The 19,121-nt window shown below is 40.7% G+C and overlaps 2 protein-coding genes across 2 annotated transcripts in view; one reads left to right on the top strand and one right to left on the bottom strand.

Moving 5' to 3' along the window:
• scg3 (secretogranin III) overlaps positions 1-3,944 on the top strand; it is a 42,451-nt gene extending 38,507 nt beyond the window's left edge. The window contains exon 13 of the mRNA XM_036564540.1: positions 3,066-3,944. Within this exon, the coding sequence (XP_036420433.1) occupies positions 3,066-3,184 (119 nt within the window). The 3' untranslated portion in view covers positions 3,185-3,944. The remainder of the gene's footprint in view (positions 1-3,065) is intronic.
• A 2,065-nt stretch (positions 3,945-6,009) lies between these two features.
• On the bottom strand, positions 6,010-17,289 carry lysmd2 (LysM, putative peptidoglycan-binding, domain containing 2). Its single transcript, XM_036564618.1, has 3 exons — positions 16,896-17,289; positions 14,590-14,930; positions 6,010-6,862 (listed from the first exon to the last, which is right to left on the bottom strand). Exons 1-3 carry the CDS (start codon positions 17,094-17,096, stop codon positions 6,814-6,816), a joined length of 591 nt encoding a protein of 196 aa, XP_036420511.1. The 5' UTR covers positions 17,097-17,289; the 3' UTR covers positions 6,010-6,813.
• Between the last annotated feature and the right edge of the window lie 1,832 nt (positions 17,290-19,121).

Genomic DNA, 19,121 nt, shown 5'->3' on the forward strand with positions numbered 1-19,121 from the left:
ACACACTCCTGTGTTGAGCTGCTGGTTCTGAGTGTTTTTTTACCCGTGTGTGTGTGTGTGTTTGTGTGTGTATGTGTGTGTCGCTGCACTCAGCTGCCAAAACAACACACACACACAGCTGCCAAAACAAGACACACAGAGTAGGCGTGACCTGTTCATTAAAAAGCGAAAAGAGCTTTAATACTACTATTAATGACAACAGGAATCATACTATTACTACTACTACTACTACTACTACTACTAATAATAATAATAATAATAATAATAATAATAATAATGCTTCTATGTATTTAATGTATTTTAGAGGGAGGTTGGGAAATGATCATGTGAAAATGAATTATGATTGATTTTTGTAATTAAACCCACACAAACACAATTAAGTGGAACAGAACAATACAACTCTGTGTGTTCTTAAGAAGTGTTTTACACACCACACACACACACACACACACACACACACACACACACTGCTGCCCACGCACTGCAGTCAGGGGGAGAGAGAGGGAGAAGGAGAGAGAGAGAGAGAGAGAAAGAGAGACAGATGGAGGGAAGTGTTTTGGCTATTCAAAGCAGGATATATGAGTGGGGGGGCAGTGTGTGGGTGAAATCATGGCTCAGTTTCTGTATATCTGTGTATGTGTGTGTGTGAGTTGCTTGCCAGACCTAAACTGTGTGTGTGTGAGAGAGAGAGAGAGAGAGAGAGAGAGAGAGAGAGAGAGAGAGAGAGAGAGAGAGAGAGAAATAAAGAGAAGAGAGATAGAGAGAAAGAGAAATAAGGAGAAGAGAGATAAAAAGAAATAGAGAGAAAGAAAGAGAGAGAAAGAGAAAGAGAAATAAGGAGAAGAGAGATTAAAAGAAATAAGGAGAAGACAGAGAGAAAGAAAGAAATAAGAAGAGAGATTAAAAGAAATAAGGAGAAGACAGAGAGAAACAGAAAGAGAAATAAGGAGAAGACAGATTGAGAGAAATAGAAATAAAGAGAAGAGAGAGAATGAGATCGAGAGAGAGAGAGAGAGAGAGAGAGAGCGCTTTGGCTCTATGAGCTGAAAATATGTGCCAAAGTGGAGCCTCTTCGCAGGCACGACCTTTTAGGACCTCCGGAGTCACACTGTGGAGACACACACACACACACACAGTGACATTCAGCAGGCCACACATTAAACTGCAGATTTTAAGCTGTTGTCATGGATACTTTGTTATTCAGTGACCTAATTATTTGTTAGTAAACAGTTTTCTGTTTTAAAGCGATAGTTCAGTGAATAATGCCCCCCGCCTTGGCCCAAATGCAATTGATCAGCCAAGGCATGTTTGTTGTTTGAAGTTAGCTTCTTTAATTTCAGCACCAAAGGCTAACAAGTAATGGAAGCTACATGCCTAAATCATCATACACTCTCCACAGACTGTGGAGTTCTTCAGTATCTCTAATACACACTGTTATCTATTAACATGGACTAAAGTACAGACAACATTCAACATCATTGTTTTTTCTTAGTGAGTTTGGCTGACCTGCTCTCAGTATGAGTCTGTACCTGTTTCCTGTTGTCTTGGTTTGCGGTTTCAGGGCCTTTAACCTCAAAAAAACAACTGTATGTATCAAGGTCATATGAGGTTAGCTGGAGGCATTTACCAGTCAGGTTAACAGCTGCGGATTTCCCTTGAATTTCTTGTTTTTTGACCACTAAAACAGCCCCAACACAAAGGGTTTCTTTTGTTGTCAGTTAATGAGTCAATCTACAGTCTACTCTGACTGTCATTGTTTAATTAAGGAAGAATGTTTTATTTTCTCAAACTTTTGGCTAATTAGGTTGAAGGTTTGACTTCTTATCTTAAAATAGTGGCTTATTTTCTTAAAAATCTGAGTTATTATATCAAAAGTTTGACTTCATATCTCAAATTGATGACTTATTTTTACAAAAAATGAGTTATCAAAAATTTGACTTAGTATTTCAAAATAACATTTTTGCAAAAAATTTGAGTTATATCAGAAGCTTGATTTCTTATGTCAAAATAGTGACTTATTTTTAAAAAAATGTAGTTCCTATATCAAAGGTTTGACTTCATATCTCAAAATAATTACTTATTTTCTCTAAAAAATGAGTTATTATTTAAAAGGTTTGACTTCATATCTAAAATTAAAGGACATATTTTCTCAAAAATGTAGTTGTATCAAAAGTTTGACTTCTCTCAAAATAATGACTAATTTTCTCAAAAATTAGTTATTTCAAAAGTTTGGCTTCTTATCTCAAAATAATGACATTTTGTCAAAAAATTACGTATTTTCTTAAAAATTTGAGTAAATCAAAAGTTTGAAATCTCAAAAGAATAACTTATTTTCTCAAAAATTTGGTATATCAAAAGTTTGACTTCCTATCTCAAAATAATGACATTTTCTCAAAACATTGAGTAATTATATAAATTTTGACTTATCTAAAAACAAGGACTTTTTTTTTACAAAAAAATGAATTCTTATATGAAAGGTTTGACTTCATATCTAAAAACAAGGACTTTTTTTGCAAAAAAATGAATTCTTATATGAAAAGTTTGACTTCTTACCTCAAAATAATGATGTATGTTCTTAAAAAAATTGAGTTATATCAAAAGTTTGACTTCTTATCTAAAACTAAGGACGTTTTTCTCAAAACAATTGAGTTACAATTGAGTTTGACATATCTCAAAAGAATGACTTATTTTCTCAAAAAATTGTCATATCAAAAGTTTGACTTCTTACCTCAGTAGAATGACTTTTTTTCTCAAAATTTAAAAACGTTATTGAGCAAAAATTGAGCAGATTGGCCCAGCTAAACTGCTATAGGCTGAACAGGAGCATACATGTAAATTAGATGTTTTTTGTGGCAGCACAAACAATGAGGGGCTGTTTTGACAGCTCTGTTTGCATATATGAACTTCAAAAATGTTTACATACTAAGTCAAACTTCAGGGAGAAATCAGGAAGATTAGATTTTCCATGATGTAGCCCCTTTAAAAAGATAAACTGGTGTGTCCAAAGGGAATGTATGCTAATTTATATTAATGTCTCCCTCTGTTTCTCTCTCTCTTTTTCGCAGACTATGACCTGTCCAAGCTGAGAGACTTCATGGACCAGCAGGTGGACGCCTACATCAGTAAGGGAATTCTGGAGAAGGACGAAGGAGAGGTCATCAAGAGGATCTACGGAAGCCTGTAGGCTAACAGTGCTATGATAATAATCCATTTACGATAGTACTTGAGTCTGAGTATGTACTGATAAACGCAGTAATTTATTAACGATAAACTCCCGCAGTAAGATATAGAACCCCAAACGGACTAAAGGCTGCAATAACCGAAGGTATTACTGAAGATATGATGCGAAAGGCAATACACACTGTCTGATATAAAAGAATATCAATTAGCAATAGATGATTAGGCCTGCTATTAGAAGATACGCGTAAGATACAATAATCTAAAATGTAAAATATTCATATCTTTGAGTCCTCGGTCACAAGAAGAAGTGTTACAATATCTACAGGTTCGAAACCCAGTGAATTAGACCAGACTGTAAGCTGCAGAATGACTTTAGAGGACGCATTGCAGATTTTTGCATTATTTTCCTGTTTTGCATCCACATTACATGTCTGTGTATGGCAGCATAATCACTGTATGTACTCTGTCCTTGCATTTTATCTTGATTTGATTTCAGTAAAAGCTAGAAAACTTGTGTTATGGGCTTTTCAGGCAACCAAAAACTCGATTTTCTTACGTGTCCTGTCAGTGAGCTGTTTTTGTCATTTCCTTTCTGGCCCGAAGGGGGCGCTGTCTCTGTCTTTCTCTCACTTCTGGGTTCTCTCCCTTGGCTTGCAGAGTATGTAACCTGTGCTCAGCTGTAGTCAAACACAATCAAGTATTTTTAAATGTAAATATTGCGACTTTTCCAAAATGCGATTAAATATTGCCTTTCTTTAACTGTGTGGTTGGTGTAGCTGTGTGTTTCTGAAAGCAGAAGTTACACTCACAACATACAGAAGGTTAGCTAATGACAGTTTGGAGAAAAATCTAATTTACACAGATTTTGCTCTCCACCTCAAATGTAGTCCTTCAGCCAGTTCTTTAGTTTTAGCACTGGAGCTATGAGGCTAACATAGTTAACCAGTAATGGAAACTTAGCCAGGTTAGCATGGTGCTAACTGACTGCCTAAAACAAAGTCATTATAGGAAAGTCTGTTCAGTGACATTAGAAAGGAGGAGACGGTCACTGGTTGAAATATGAATGGGAAAGTTCGTAATGCTCAACATGGTGTCTGTTTACGGGAAAAGTCTCTGGCTTCAATGAAAAGAACTCAGCTTGCTGGTTAAGCCATGAGTGAGAAAAGCCCCCCTCATTATTGTGATCTGCGCAAGCGCAGTAGCCAGAAAGCCCAAAAATGTTTTTTGTGCAATATTGACCCAAACGCTACAAACTATTTATGAGATTTTGTCAGTGATTTCAAATATTTGTTTAAAACGGTAATTTGGCTGTAAGTTTTGAGTGTTTTGGTTTCTACTCGTTCAAAGAGAGAGAAGTCTGGTCTTGCATGAGTGGAAATAACTGCCTGGTGGCGTTGCTAAGATGGCCGCAGAGTGAACAAACTTTCCTATAAGGATTTTCCACTCATGCAAGATCAGGCTCTTCTCTCTTTGAAGGGGGAGACCTACAAAACTAAATCCAAAAGCCATATTAACCTTTCAAACACATTTGAAAACACTGATGAAATCTGACAAAACAGCATAAATGGTTCGTTGTGTTTTTACCAGTAATGGAAACCTAGAGGATCTTCCCCTCCACCTCAAATGTAGTCCTTCAGTCAAGACCTGTTTGGTTCTTTAGTTTTAGTACTGGAGCTATGAGGCTAATGTAGCTAACTAGTAATGGAAACTTAGCCAGGTTAGCATGGCGCTAACTGACTACCTAAACAAAGTCATTATAGGAAAGTCTGTCCAATCGACCGACCGCCACTCTGCAGTTATTTCCACCAGAGATGTTTTAAAGGAGGAGATGGTCACTGATTGAAATATGAATGGGAACACTCGTAATGCTCAACATGCAAAGAACTTTAAGCAAGCAAATGGTTCTTTGAGTGTCCATGGTTCTATATAGAACTACTGTCTTCACTAAAGACAGTAAATAAGTCTAAATAAGTCTAAAACTTCAGGAAAACCTACCTTAAATGTTCAGAGCTATTTATACAGGAGAATATCAGGAATCTCATTAATGTAGCATTCATCCAAAACTCTTCTAGAACTTGCAGTGGAAAGTTCCTGATTGAATGTATATTTTTCATCATGTTAAAGACGTTCTGATCTAAAGACTACAGTGTAAATGCTTGAAATCCATGTCTAAAAACAATATCTGTAGCAAAGAATATGACTATACATAAAACAAAAGTATTTTTTTATCTAGAACTGTATTGAAATTTTGTTGGAAAACACTGAAGCAGAAACATGACATCATTGTACCACATTTAAATGCATCACAGTTTATCTATTTGAGCCAGTATTTCTGACTCTACTAAGCACTTATGTGTTATTTCATGGCTCTGATGCGTTCACTATATTCATTCCTTGTTTTACAATGCCTTAAAAAAAAAAAATCATTCATAAGCAGGTGTATCCAAACATTTGACTGCATGTTACTGTATGTCCAGGTTTACAGATGCACTAATCAACTCAAAAGCTACAGTTGAAAAAAAGTTATGCTTTTCAACACTTTAATCACCTGCATATCACTATTTTTGCACAATCAGAAGCAATTCTTCGGTTTTGCAGCTTTGAAAAGGGGACGTCTCAGAGGATTTGATCAACTGTGGCATCTTGTGGTTTCCATGGTGACACCAAGGCGTGAAGACGCATTTCTCCATGTGAGAAAAGCGAGTGTGGTGTGTGTCACACTGATCAACCATTTCTTCACATAAGCACTGAAAAACTCAGCCAACAAAACAAACCCATTCAACACACAATCCTAACAATAATAACAGCAGACAAAACACAACACATGAATTAATACTGACTTAGATACATTTATTAGGATTTCATCTTCAAATCTGAAACACACACTACAGGTTTTTCAAAACCATACTTCACACACGAAAAGCTTCACATTCTCACTGCAAAATGAATGCATTTCTCCCTCAAAGTCCAAAAAAAAGTAAAAAAAATTAAAATTCACAGGCAGCCACGCGCACTCCATACTGTCGCGTTGATTGAACACAGACTTTTAGACACGTCAGATATTTATACAGAGATTTCTCAGAGTGTTCTGATCATCAGTGTGTGATGTTTTTAGCATTAGCTGAGTTGTATTTCTCTTTCAGAGATCCAGCGTAGCGCTGGTGACGGAAAGATAAGCTCGAATCTGTACAGCAGCTTTTAAAAGCATTCTGGATGAATGAATGAATGGATGGATGGATGGTGCCCTGAAGAAACAGTTTAGCCAAAAATGCTAACACGGCTAATTCTGAATGGAAGCTAACAGCCTGCTTCTGACATCTGCTAGCGTTAGCTTCTTAGCCATGCTGGTAATTTTGGGCAACTTTCACTTTAATGCGTTCCTTAATGCCATAGAGAGAGCAAGCTGAATGTACTGAATGTAGAAAACAGCAATAATAATAATAATAATAATAATAATAATACATTTCTGAAAGGCAGTGAAGGTGTCAAGTCCTGTTTTTAATGAACTGGTAAAAGCAAGCAAATGTTTAAAAAAAAAGACAAGAAAGAGTTTGATGAAGGGCAGGTTGGAGAAGTGGACAAAAGGTGGAGGTCATTGTCTTAGCTGGACGTAAACAGGTGATCAGATTTGTGTTATATCTCCTGATAAGATGATGTTGGATGTGTCGGGTCGTCATCTTCCCTGTAAACAAGCAAACAAACAAACAAAGAAACACAAATTAGACTGAAACATGATCAGAATTTACGTTATTCACCAAATCCATTTATAAAGCTTCAGGGTTCACTACACGACTTAAAGTCGTAACAGATTATTAAAGGCTGGGCATCTCAAACTATCACTGTGGTTTTTGCAGATTTTTTTGGGCGACTGAAATATTGGGCATCACACTAAACATTTTGGGATCACACACTACTTTGCAGCTGAACCGAACGGAACTCACTGAACTCTCGCGTTCTCCTGTTAGTAGGAGACACAAATAAACAAACGTGGAGCTGCTGCTGTTGTTTTCTCTGCTGTTTGCGCTGAAACAGTAAAAAAGCAGCAGGTAAATAAGTGAAGCTCATGGATTTAAAAATGAATGTACATAAATGTTTTAAATGTACATAAACTCGATTGTGCCTTAAACTCAGCTCATTAAAAAGTTTCGCTCCACACGTGAGAGACTTTTCACCATTTTTTTGTTTACTTGCTCTATTTTCTTCTTTCTCTCTCAGTTTTCAGTGGCTGTTGTGTTCAGATTGAGTTGCTGAACAGTTTACACTAGATTACGCTTACAGGTGGGTAGAAAAATCAGACGTCTGATATACTCCGACTGGTCTGAAACGCGATCGTTTGGGAGGCCCAAAATCCGAGTCTGTGCCCCTCAAACACGACTCGATTCTCTCTCCCACTGTCGACTCAGACTTACCCAAAAATCTGCAAACTAGAGCTGACCAGCACAGACTCAGCCAGCCAGACAGAAAAGTCCTCAGGAGCCAGCGTGGATCAGACACAGCAAGAGTCTGATCCATGCCACCACCACATAAGTGTCACTGCAGTGCTGAGAATGACCCACCACCCCAATAATACCCACTCTGTGGGGGTCCTGAACACTGAAGAACAGGGTAACAAAGTATGCAGAGAAACAGATGAACTACAGTCTGTAACTGTAGAACTACAAAGTGAAAGTACATGGTCAGTGGAGCTGACAGTAAGTAAAGCACTGTTGGTCTATGGTCTTTGATCACACCCAGCCGGTGTTACTGGTCACTGGACAGTAAGTCATTAAACACATGAAATAGCCAACGGCCACTTCCATTACATCACTGCTGACCAGAACTATGTCCACCCCCCTCAGGACTGGAACAGAGAAGCAGTGAGTCAGTGAAGGCAGCGTATTGAGTTTATCCTCTGAATCAGAGCGTCCAGACACTCGCAGTGAGACAGAGTTATGCAGCCTGAGGCGGTGCTGCCGCTAACAGGCTGATTACAGTAATAATAATGATCAGTGTTGTTACATCATTCACTGATCCAGTTATTTCGTTTCCACAACACAGAAATCTATACAGCACTGATCAGACTGGAGCTCCTGCAGAGAAACGCAGCATCTGTAGAGCATGAAAACACACAGACGGTGCCTTTTAGAGGACAGAGAGCCTCACTACTGTCCACTCTACATTAAATCATCTCCATTCATTATAAAAGAGGAAAAAACTAATAAAGGAATAAAATTGAGAGAATAAAACAAAGAAAAAAAAGAAACGAGAAAGAGGGAAAAAAACAAAAAGCAAAGAGAAAGAAAGAAAGAAAGAAAGAACCAAAAGAAGAAGGAAGAGGGAAAGAAAGAAGGAAGGAGAGACAAAAAAGACAAAGAAAGACAGAGACAAAAAGATTGGCAGAAAGAAAGAAAGACAGACGGACAGAAAGACAGAGACAAAAAGAAAGGCAGAAAGAAGGGCAAAGACAGAAGAGAGATAGAAAGAAAGACAAAAAAGAGAAGAGAAAAGAGATGAGGTGAGTCTATGTGGTCTGTTATAGAACAGTAATGATATTTCTCTCCAGTGGTCATTACTAATTCAACACCTCACTCTCTCACCCTCTCTCTCTCTGACCTACATATCCATTACACTGACTGTGTGTGTGTGTGTGTGTGTGTGTGTGTGTGTGTGTGTGTGTGTATTTGTACTCGTTTGTTCAGATGGCTGTAATGAGCTGCTGAGGAAAATGACGAACATTTGAAGATCATACAGAGTGGATAAAGAAATATAAACAGCAGAAACAGTAACTATAAACGGGGCTTCTGTCACACTTAATAATCAGAGTGGGTCACTCATATTTAGTAGCTTATCTAGTTCATACAGTCTTTAAATGGGATCAAAACAGAAATCAGAAATACATTAACACTATTTTAATAGTGGAAACAAGTTTGACCCCAGTGACACTTAATGCACAGAGGGAGCCACTTTATTAGAAACACCAACCTTGTGCTTCCACTAACTGGCCACTTTATTAGAAACACCTACCTTGTGCTCCCACTAATTGGCCACTTTATCGGAAACATGTACCTTGTAATTCCCACTACCTGGCCACTTTATTAGAAACACCCACCTTGTGCATCCACTAACTGGCCACTTCACTCAGTTTCTGACCCCAGTCCCACTGTTATCCAGATATTATTTGGGTGGTGGTTCATTCACAGCAGTGATGCTGACGTGGCAGTGTGTGTGGTGCTGGTGAGAGTGGATCAGACACAGCAGTGCTCACGTCAGTGCACTGCTAGGCTGGCACAAAAACATCCAGACCAGAGCAGCTCTTTGGTCAGAAACAGACCACTGATGAAGGGCTAGAGGATGAGGTACAGTCAGTAAATGTACAGCAGCAGGGTGGAGCTACGAGAGAGGGGTTTCTGATAAAGCGGCCAGGAGTGAATGTTTATACAGTAAAACATGAAACAGATTTTATTGTCTTTATTTTAAAGTATCTACATTCTTCCTACATTCTACCTAAAAAGGCAGACCAACAGCCCCTCACAGCCAGGACATCCATCTGCATCTCTCTCACACTCTCTCTCACACTCTCTCTCTCACACACACACACCCACACACCCACACACCCACAGTCTGTGCAGAACGCAGAGTCTATCACACACCATCACAATTAATACTGATCACAGATCAGACTCTGCCAATACTGCAGAGAGCGAGAGAGAGAGGAGAGAGAGAGAGGTAAAAGAGAGAGAAGTAAAAGAGAGAGGAGTAAAAGAGAGAGGAATAAGGGAAGCAAAAAAGGGATGGGAGGAAAAAGCAAGAGAGAAAGAGTGCAAAGAATGAGTGGGAGAGAGAGAGTGGGAAAGTGTTTAAGCGAGAGAGAGGTAGAAGAAACGAAATGAAACAAAAATAACAGAAAAGAGTCAGAGTGAAGAATAAGTAAAGAGAAAGAAAAAAGTAACAGAGACAAAGGGAGACAGAAGTCAAGATGAATGAAAGAGACAGAGGAGAGAGAGAGGGATGAGAGAGAGAAAAAGCGAGAAAAAGAGAGAATATGGACTCCACCTGAGGCAGCGCCTCGAAGGGGCTTTATTTCAGATTTGATCAGACTGCCCATTACAGTTAATCAAACGTCTGATTTAATGATGCAATCTCTCATCATCATCATCATCATCATCATGGTCTCCTCCATACACTGAGGGTCAGTCAGAGCCAGTGTAGCTGCTGTAGCCTCTCCTTTGTGTATAATCAATAATCAATCAATCAGTTTATATCAGGTCTGTAATGATGTTGCACCTCTCAGTCTGATTGCCATCGGTCAGCCTGACCTCCTGAGTCAGACCCCCTCCGTTAGCTAACTGCTAACACTCATCTCTGCTAACAGACTGATTCCCAGAGCTCTAGTGCAGCTTGTAGAGTTAACAGAGTTCTGTACTCGCAGTCACGCCCTCATTACCCATATCAGGGAGCTACAGGTTTTCTCTTTGGGAAAAAATAAACACACACACACACACACACACACACACACACCCCACTGTTTCCTTCTGTCTTTGTGATACTGTGACAGACTCGCATTGACTAATTTTTACTGCAGCCAAAGCAAAGCAATCTTTTTTTACAGTAACCAATTCCCAGTATTCAATTACATAATAAAGCCGCGTCTCCATGTTGGTAGGTCAGCTGTAACTGACTGCACTCTGATAGAGCTCGTCTCATCACCGTTACTGCAGATACAGCCCTGCAGGTGAATAAACACCAACAAAACAGACCAGAATGACCACAAAAACATGAAAAGATATGTGGACACTTTAGATATGTCTCCAGAAAACACTCTGAGGAGAGGATTAGCTAGATTGATGGATCCGTATAACCTGCACATCTCCAGAGTTCAGAACAGTCCAGTGTGTGACATTTTTTAAAAACTAGTAAAAGTGGCCACCAAAACTGCCAAAGCTGTTCAATAATAAAGTTTTACATATATATCAAGCTTAAGTCAGCTACTTATTTGAATTTTCTGTGCCACCTTAAATGGAGCTGCAGTCACATTAGGTGCCTTAAACATAGAACGAATTTCGAAAGTTGGCGAAAATGAATCAAACATCAGCTCGCCTCAATAAACGCATCAATTCACGTCAATAAGTGCATTAATTTACCTTAATAAATGCTCCTCAATCAACATATTCCTCAAACTTTCGCTTGGAGATGTTTACTTAGCAGCTAATGAGCACCACAGCAAAGATATAATCAGCCTTTGGAGCTGATCTAATGCCGTGTCCCAAAGCACACACTTCTGTACTTCACTTACTACACTAATGAGTGTACTTTAAATGGTGTATGCTCTATTTTTGCACACTATTTAGTGAGCTAGTACACAGTTTTGACCACGAAAATAATAATGCAGCGGTAAATCTCAGCCATTTAGATTTCAGTTTTCATTTGTTATCACTAAAGCAACAAATCAAATCAAATACAGTGGTTTATACGCTTTAAAAATGAGATTTATAAAGGTTTAAAAAACGTGTTTTACTGCCTTTGCTGGATCGGTTATGGATTTGTTATCTCATTACAAACAGCCACGGCGCTGCTGAATGAACTACTAAAATAGTGGCAGCATGACTGCGATGTCATCATAACACTATCAACTCGCAATCTTTCGGCCTTTTAGCTTTTCCTAAAACAATATGCATTGGGGGTGAAAACAGCTTGTGACGACCAGACAAATGCCCTGATTTTTCATGCTTTCCTGTCAGTACAAGGACACTAGATCCTCACAAAGGGCTAAATACTAACACAAGCATTCAGTGTCTGTGGAAAACTGAGCCATTCACATGCCTGGGAAAAAAAGAATGTGCGTCAATGAGGTGGAAAAGGCGGAGTCAGTTACTGACAGTCCTGGGGTGAATCAGGCAGATGCCAAAAACTAGGAACACTGTTCCCTGCAGTAGTTTACAGTATCAAGCCAAAACTCATTCCTTGTGAGCATCTATCACCACTAGTGCTAATCATAAGTCACTGATATTGTTATTGTCAGTGACATGGAAAAGTTTTACCAACTGGGAGATCAGTGTCGTTGACCATCACTCTAACACAGAGGGTCCAGTCTCATACAGGACTCTGCTACCTCACCTTACTCACACTGTGCCACTGATATTAAATTTCCGCTCTTCCACTGCCCCCCACCCCCCACCCCGCTGCTTTTACACCCGTGTTCTTCCAAAGCTGAGCTGATTACCCTAATGTTCCTCATATCACAACTACAACTGTTTCCGTAACTGTTGGTTCCTCCGTTGTAATGATGCACAGTGCCAACAGCTCCCCCTTGTGGAGATTTATCAGCCTGCTAACCTGAATTACAAGCCAAACGAGCGACAACATATGACAAAACAGCTGCATAAAATCGGTATCAGGTACATAAACCCAGAGATAAATGATGATGTTACATTAGCCATGTGGCTAAAGCTTTCAGTGGGAGGAAACGTGGCCAACCGTTTTAAAGCAATGTGTTAATTTGGTCTAACAACAGCCACTCGACTGGCCAACGGCTCAGAGCACTGGGCCAGTATTTCTCCATGCTGCTGATTGGCTAACGGCACTGCAGTTTTACAGGACACGTATCAAAAAACTGACTTAAACACTTAGCAGTGATAATAGCAAGATGACTGAATACAGTTACGTCTTCTTTTAGCATGATCTGCGAAAGAAGGGAAGGATTTATAGTATCATTAGAGCTCCCTACAATATCACACAAGCTCCAACTCTCATCTAACTTATTACATCGCAGTCTCTTTTTCTGGAGTGTCCACAGCTACCACTCTAGGACTGGTCATCAGACGACTGCTGTAATCTGTTATTATGCTGCTGTCTGTAATGGTCTGTAACCACTTTCACAATGCTATGCTGTCATTATGGTTAGAGTTCTGCAGCCAAAAAATGAAGAATGTAATCATAGCTGCAACTGTTGTAAACATGTCTGTCTGTGTCCTTCAGTAGTGCTGCAGTCTCCAGAGGAAAAGCTAGGAAAAATCCACTACAGGTGATGTATCTTGAAGGTGGAATAGCCAGCGATACTAACAGGAAGCCAACCATGTTATACCAGTTACAGAACTGCAGTAACTGTCTTTAAAACACCACAGTAGTGGAAAGAATATATCACAGAAATCACTCACCAAATGAGCAAGACAGGCTAAAAGATAACGTTAGCAAGGTAGCAACCTGTCTATCTTACCTCAGTTTGGTCTCATTTCTCTGGCTGAAAGGATAAGACTCTCATCTCTGGTGTCCACTTAGGCCTGAATAAAGATATAATCGCTGTTTTCTTCACGATATTGTCCGACGACCGAGGTACACTAATGCTAGCTTGGTTGTATTTTTAGCCTACAGCTCATCTGTTTCTCTGCATACTTTGTTACCCTGTTCTACAATGGTCAGGACCCCCAAAGGACCCCCACAGAGCAGGTATTATTTGTGTAGTGGGTCATTCTCAGCACTGCAGTGACACTGATGTGGTGGTGGTGTGTTAGTGTGTGTTGCGGTGGTCTGAGTGGATCAGACACAGCAGTGCTGCTGGAGTTTTAAACACTGTGTCCACTCACTGTCCACTCTATTAGACACTCCTACCTTGTTGGTCCACCTTGTAGATGTAAAGTCAGAGACGATAGCTCATCTGCTGCTGCACAGTTTGTGTTGGTCATCCTCTAGTCCTTCATCAGTGGTCACAGGACGCTGTTGGCTGGATGTTTTTGGTTCTCAGTCCAGCAGCGACACTGAGGTGTTTAAAAACTCCAGCAGCACTGCTGTGTCTGATCCACTCGCACCAGCACAACACATACTTACACACCACCACCACATAAGTGTCACTGCAGTGCTGAGAATGACCCACCACCCAAATAGTACCTGCTCTGTGGGGGTCCTGACCACTGAAGAACAGGGTAACCAAGTATGCAGAGAAAGAGATGGACTACAGTCTGTAACTGTAGAACTACAAAGTGCTCCTATATGGTCAGTGGAGCTGTTAAAGTGGACAGTGAGGCTGATCGGTGTATCTGTGCAGTGCATGCAGGGTATTGTAGTGAGAGAATATTTTATGGATTATATCAAACTGATGAGGCTGCACTGCAGAATAGTACAAAACAAACAACATATTAAACTTTAACATAAATAAACTCAGGTCTGTACTTTTTACACTCTTAAGACACTCATAGACATTTTGTCTCACAGTTTTGTCCTGCATAGTTACTGTACTCTACTTATTGTTTGGCACTGAGTCTAATTTTGCACTGTTGCCTATTTACAGTACTGTAATTCAGAGTACTGTACAGCACTGTTTTTTAATTGCACTGTTTATTAACTGTATTCATTTATTTTTGTTTTCAAGTTTGCATGTCAGAGGTGTAAATCAGAGTAGTGTAACCATGGAAACGAGGGTGGTGTCACCTCACATACCTGCTGTCCTCCTCTTTGAGTTTCCTGGCGGCCTGCTTGGACCGCTTGATCTGCAAGTCCAGCATGTGCAAGTAGTCTTTAGCGGAGAGCTCCTCAGGCTGGGGGGGTCGCGTGTTTGGGTCTGGTGGCGAAGGGTGGTCTTGGGGGTCCTGGGGAACGTCCTCCACCGCCTGGCTGACGCAGGGGAACCCCAGAGGGGTCGTGCTCTCGCTGTCCGGAGACTCCAGAGAAAGTCCGTTAAACAGGGACGGCCTCTCCGTCCGCACCGGGATGCTCAGGCTGTGCCGCAGGAAAATGCAGTCATTGCTGAAAAGCTTGTTCGCCCGTTTGATCTGCTCCATCTGAGGGGGAAAGAGACGAGAGGGAGGAAACAGTTTCTGTTATTCTCACCCGAGTGAACCGTTAAAGTGATCACTGTTAGGTTTGTCAAGTTTCGCCCCTACCTGGTCAGCATATGTGGATATGCAAGCAAATGCGGCTGCAGTCAGTCCGGCCTTACAAATTAGATTTGGTCCCTTGTAACTTGAAACCTGAACGGTCGGTCTAAAAGGTCAGATGCTACAAATTTCGGTCTGGCCTGCAGAGTGTATGAAGCCTGAAGGCCTGTTTATTGCCTATTCTAGCACACCTGACATCACTGGCAAGTTCTGAAGCTGAATCTGTTCTTTTGGTGCACAAACTTGTGTACAGCTAGAGGTCTGCACTCCTGTAGATTCCTGCAGGACCCGCCACAATATCTTGCGGCGTGGGGCTAATTTTCAGCATTGTGCGCGGGAGCGGGCGGGAAACCAGCCCACTGCAGACGGGGGGGGGGAGCACGCATGAAGAGAAATCCCACAAAATAATAAAGTAGAACTATCCCTAAATAATGTATAAACAATATAAAATGATAATGGTAAAACAGATGAAATGAATAAAGTAATTCTAAAGAGTTGTGAAGCACCCGATCACATCAACGATCCACAAATTCTTGTAGCTTACATAGCCGACAGAGCCTTCAGTCCAACGGCCACAGCTGCCGAGCAAAACACCAAAAATAACTGCTCTGTGGTTTAATTCTTGCTCTGTGTTTACTGGAAATGAATGCCGTTTGGTGAAGTTACTCACAGTGAGCCTGAAGACCACAACTGCCGTGTTACTCAGCAGAGAATAATCTGTTTGTGAATAGACTGTGTCAGATACTGGATATCAGTTCACCTTGACAGAACTGCGCGGGCGGAAGCAGGACTAGAACACCAGTCCTGTACAGACCTCTACTTGGAGCTGCTAGATATTCACAATATATACTATTACATGTGGGTGAAAAGCAGACTGCAGAATGATGCTACTGATCAAGGTCACAGTTCTGAGTGATGCACTGTGTCGGGCCTTGTGGTCGCATTTCAGTAACGTCACACCTTTGAACCTCAGCAGCTTAAAGGTGCAAAACACAGGAGCGTGCAATCACGTTCCAGAATATAAAGCAATCATATGGCATACACAGATGGCATATGCACCTTAAAGGAGAATTACACCAATTTTTAAAAATTTCTGCATAATTAAGCGGTTAAGAGGTAAACAGAGTCATTCAGAGCGGTTTGGTGTGAAACGCTCTGTTCCAGAGAAACTTACAGTCAGAATTGTTCACAGTGGTGGTGATAGGAACCAGACGTCCAGCTCTAAAAGCCCCCTCACAGAAAGTTATTACATGAAATGGTTATGAATTCACTGCCTGATGACTGAGACACTGTTTTATGATAGTTTTGACAATTTAAAATCCATTAATGGCGGAGGGATACATGCAGGGCGTTGAGAGGCGAAAATAGTTCCCAAAGAAAACTTATTATATCAGATTTTCCACAACCCCCCACCTCCCGCCCAATCAACATTCCATATAAAACTCAGAAGACTCGTGTAGGTTCACTGATGGTTTTGGATAATAAATAAACTGTTTATATCTGTGTTGGAGTCATGGTCACTCCTGGTTCCTATCACCAGAAATCTAAACCATTTCACACCAAACCACTCTAAATCACTGTTTACATTTCACACACTGGATTATGCAGAAGTTTCGAAAAATCGGTGGAATACCCCTTTAATGCCAGTTTTTCCTTTGGATTTTTTGCATGATGCAATCAGGGATTTTGCAAAAAGACTGCAATCACGGTTTTCCCAGAATGAAATCGCGCTTTCGGAGTTTTTTTTTTTGGACGATGGCATCACATGCACGCAAACACACACGTGACCAGCCCTGTCATGCATGTACAGCTGAGATGCTACAGCCGTTCAGGATGTCCTCTGTGCCCGTGAGCCCGTATGTATCTTACCGTGACCCCGTATTTGAGCGCGATGCCCTGCAGGGTGTCCCCGTCCGCCACGCGGTGCTCCACGTACTTCTCCCCCAACGGCGCGGCTGCGGAAGCCGTGCTGCCGTAAGAGCGCGTCTTGATGCGGGCGAGGCTCTGCGATAGCTCGCTGTCTGACTCAGAGCCGGAGCGCAGCGGCAGCTCGGGGGAGAAATCCGCCATGTCTCCCACTGCAGGACAAAAAAACCGCACACAAACCAGCCTGGCCGGCCTTTAACAGCACCGCTCACCCGCTACTCGCCTTCTACAAGCCGCGGCCATGACCCGCTACTGCACATCCTCAGCTGTTTACTCTGCGCCTTCATGTAACGTCGCCAACTACAGCAGCAGCTCGGCGGTATTTTCCTTTCCACCCGTTTTCCGGAACGGCCTGCCCTCCTGCGCTGTGATTGGCTGCTCCGCCCTTGTCATCTGTGCTGTGATTGGCTGACACTATATCATCCCCTGCGCTATGATTGGTTAGCAGTACGGTTTTGACGTAATGTAGAACGGGGTATTTTTTAAGTTATTTATTTATTTATTTTACAAATTTATCTTTAAATATAATAATTAAATATGTATATGTAAAAAGATATATTAAAAACTTTTAATTTTATTACTATAAATTCAAAATTTAGGAAAAATCAGTAAATTGGACTGTAAGTGGAAAATCAGCGATGATAAGCGGAATTTTGTCTAATAACCGCCGGTGGACCGCCAGCTTTGCCATTAGTGGACCCACACTGGTCCACTATTCTCTTGCTATCAGGGAAAAAGGAATCTACCTAGAACCATTTGTATGATTAAATGGTTCTTCAGATTGATGGAAAATGTATTTGGTTCTGTATAGAACCATTGGTTTCTACATAGCACCACAAAGGGGTCTTCTACTGTTACAAGCTTGACATCGTAACAATAGCAGAACCCTTTTTGGTGCTACATAGAACCATGTGCAGCACATTAATCCGTCAACCTAAAGAACCAATTCAGAGATCCATATAAGAATGAAACGATTCTATATAGAACTCGGGGTTCTAAATAGAACCATTGCATTTACTGAAGAACCCTTGAAGAAACCCTCTTTTTTAAGAGTGTGCTCTCCAAACTCGGTGCAAATGTGCAGGTTTTCTGGGGTTTGCCGGTTTGCCAGAAAACGGGTGGGACGTTTAAAAAAAGACGGATGCAAGGGATGCCGGGTAGATGATGAAGGCGCTGAGTCTGGTGGTCTGGGAAATGTAGGCAACCCGTTTACATCGTGTCAGCGTAAACTGTGTCAGTTTAAATTAAACCTGTCAATCACAGATCAGCGTCACCTCATTAGCAGATTTCTTGATTTGCTGAAATTCTGAAAAACTAAAGTACAATCATTGATTTAAGGCCCACTGTTTCAAATGAGCACCATTTAGCATCCCAGCTCTATGAAAAAGCTAAACCTGACTGAGCTGCTGGATGAATCTACAATCTTTCAAGACATTTTTAAAGGGGAATTCCACCAATTTTTCAAAATGGTTCAGATTTCTTTACAGTGGTGGTGATAGGAACCAGGGGTCGCCATGACTACAACACAAATATAGACATTTTATTTACTATCCAAAACCACCAGTGAACCTACACGGGTCTTCTGAGTTTTATATGGAATGTTGATGATGGGAAAATAGTGGAAAATCTGAAATAAGTTTTCTTTGGGACTATTTTGCCTACATGTATCCCTCCACCATGAATGGATTTTAAGGCCAAAATCTTCTCAAAACTATCATAAAACAGTGTCTCAGACATCAGGCAGTGTATTTATAACTATTTCATGTAATAACTTTCTGTCTTTCTGAGGGAGCTTTTAGAGGTGGACGTCTGGTTCCTATCACCACCACTGTGAACAAATCTGACTCATAAGTTTCTCTAGAACAGAGTGTTTCACACCAAACCACTCTGAATGACTGTTTCCAGTTTAACCTTGTAATTATGTAGAATGTGGGAAAAATCTGTGGAATTTCCCTTTAAATACCAAAGTTGAGACGACATGTACAATCCTTCATTCGTGCAAGAGGCTGTTTACTCCTCAGTCTGAGGCCTAGTGTTTAGATTAGCCTTTCTCAGTAAGGAGATAATGATCCACACACATTCCACAAGCTGGTGCTACCACTTCTCAAATTTCTCTTTTGTATGTTTACTGCAGCACCAGTTACAGGAGAATTCAACCGATTTTTCAAA

This window comes from Colossoma macropomum, unplaced genomic scaffold (genome assembly GCF_904425465.1).
Source record: "Colossoma macropomum unplaced genomic scaffold, Colossoma_macropomum, whole genome shotgun sequence".
Classification (NCBI taxonomy): domain Eukaryota; kingdom Metazoa; phylum Chordata; class Actinopteri; order Characiformes; family Serrasalmidae; genus Colossoma; species Colossoma macropomum.

What these genes read in the sequence shown, in the direction of transcription:
- lysmd2 (XM_036564618.1), bottom strand. Translation starts at nt 17,096, where the DNA reads ATGGCGGATTTCTCCCCCGAGCTGCCGCTGCGCTCCGGCTCTGAGTCA. An exon ending in CGCTCAAATACGGGGTCACG is followed by an intron (nt 14,931 to 16,895) that starts GTAAGATACATA and finishes TTTCCCCCTCAG; the next exon opens with ATGGAGCAGATCAAACGGGC. An exon ending in CTCAAAGAGGAGGACAGCAG is followed by an intron (nt 6,863 to 14,589) that starts GTATGTGAGGTG and finishes GCTTGTTTACAG; the next exon opens with GGAAGATGACGACCCGACAC.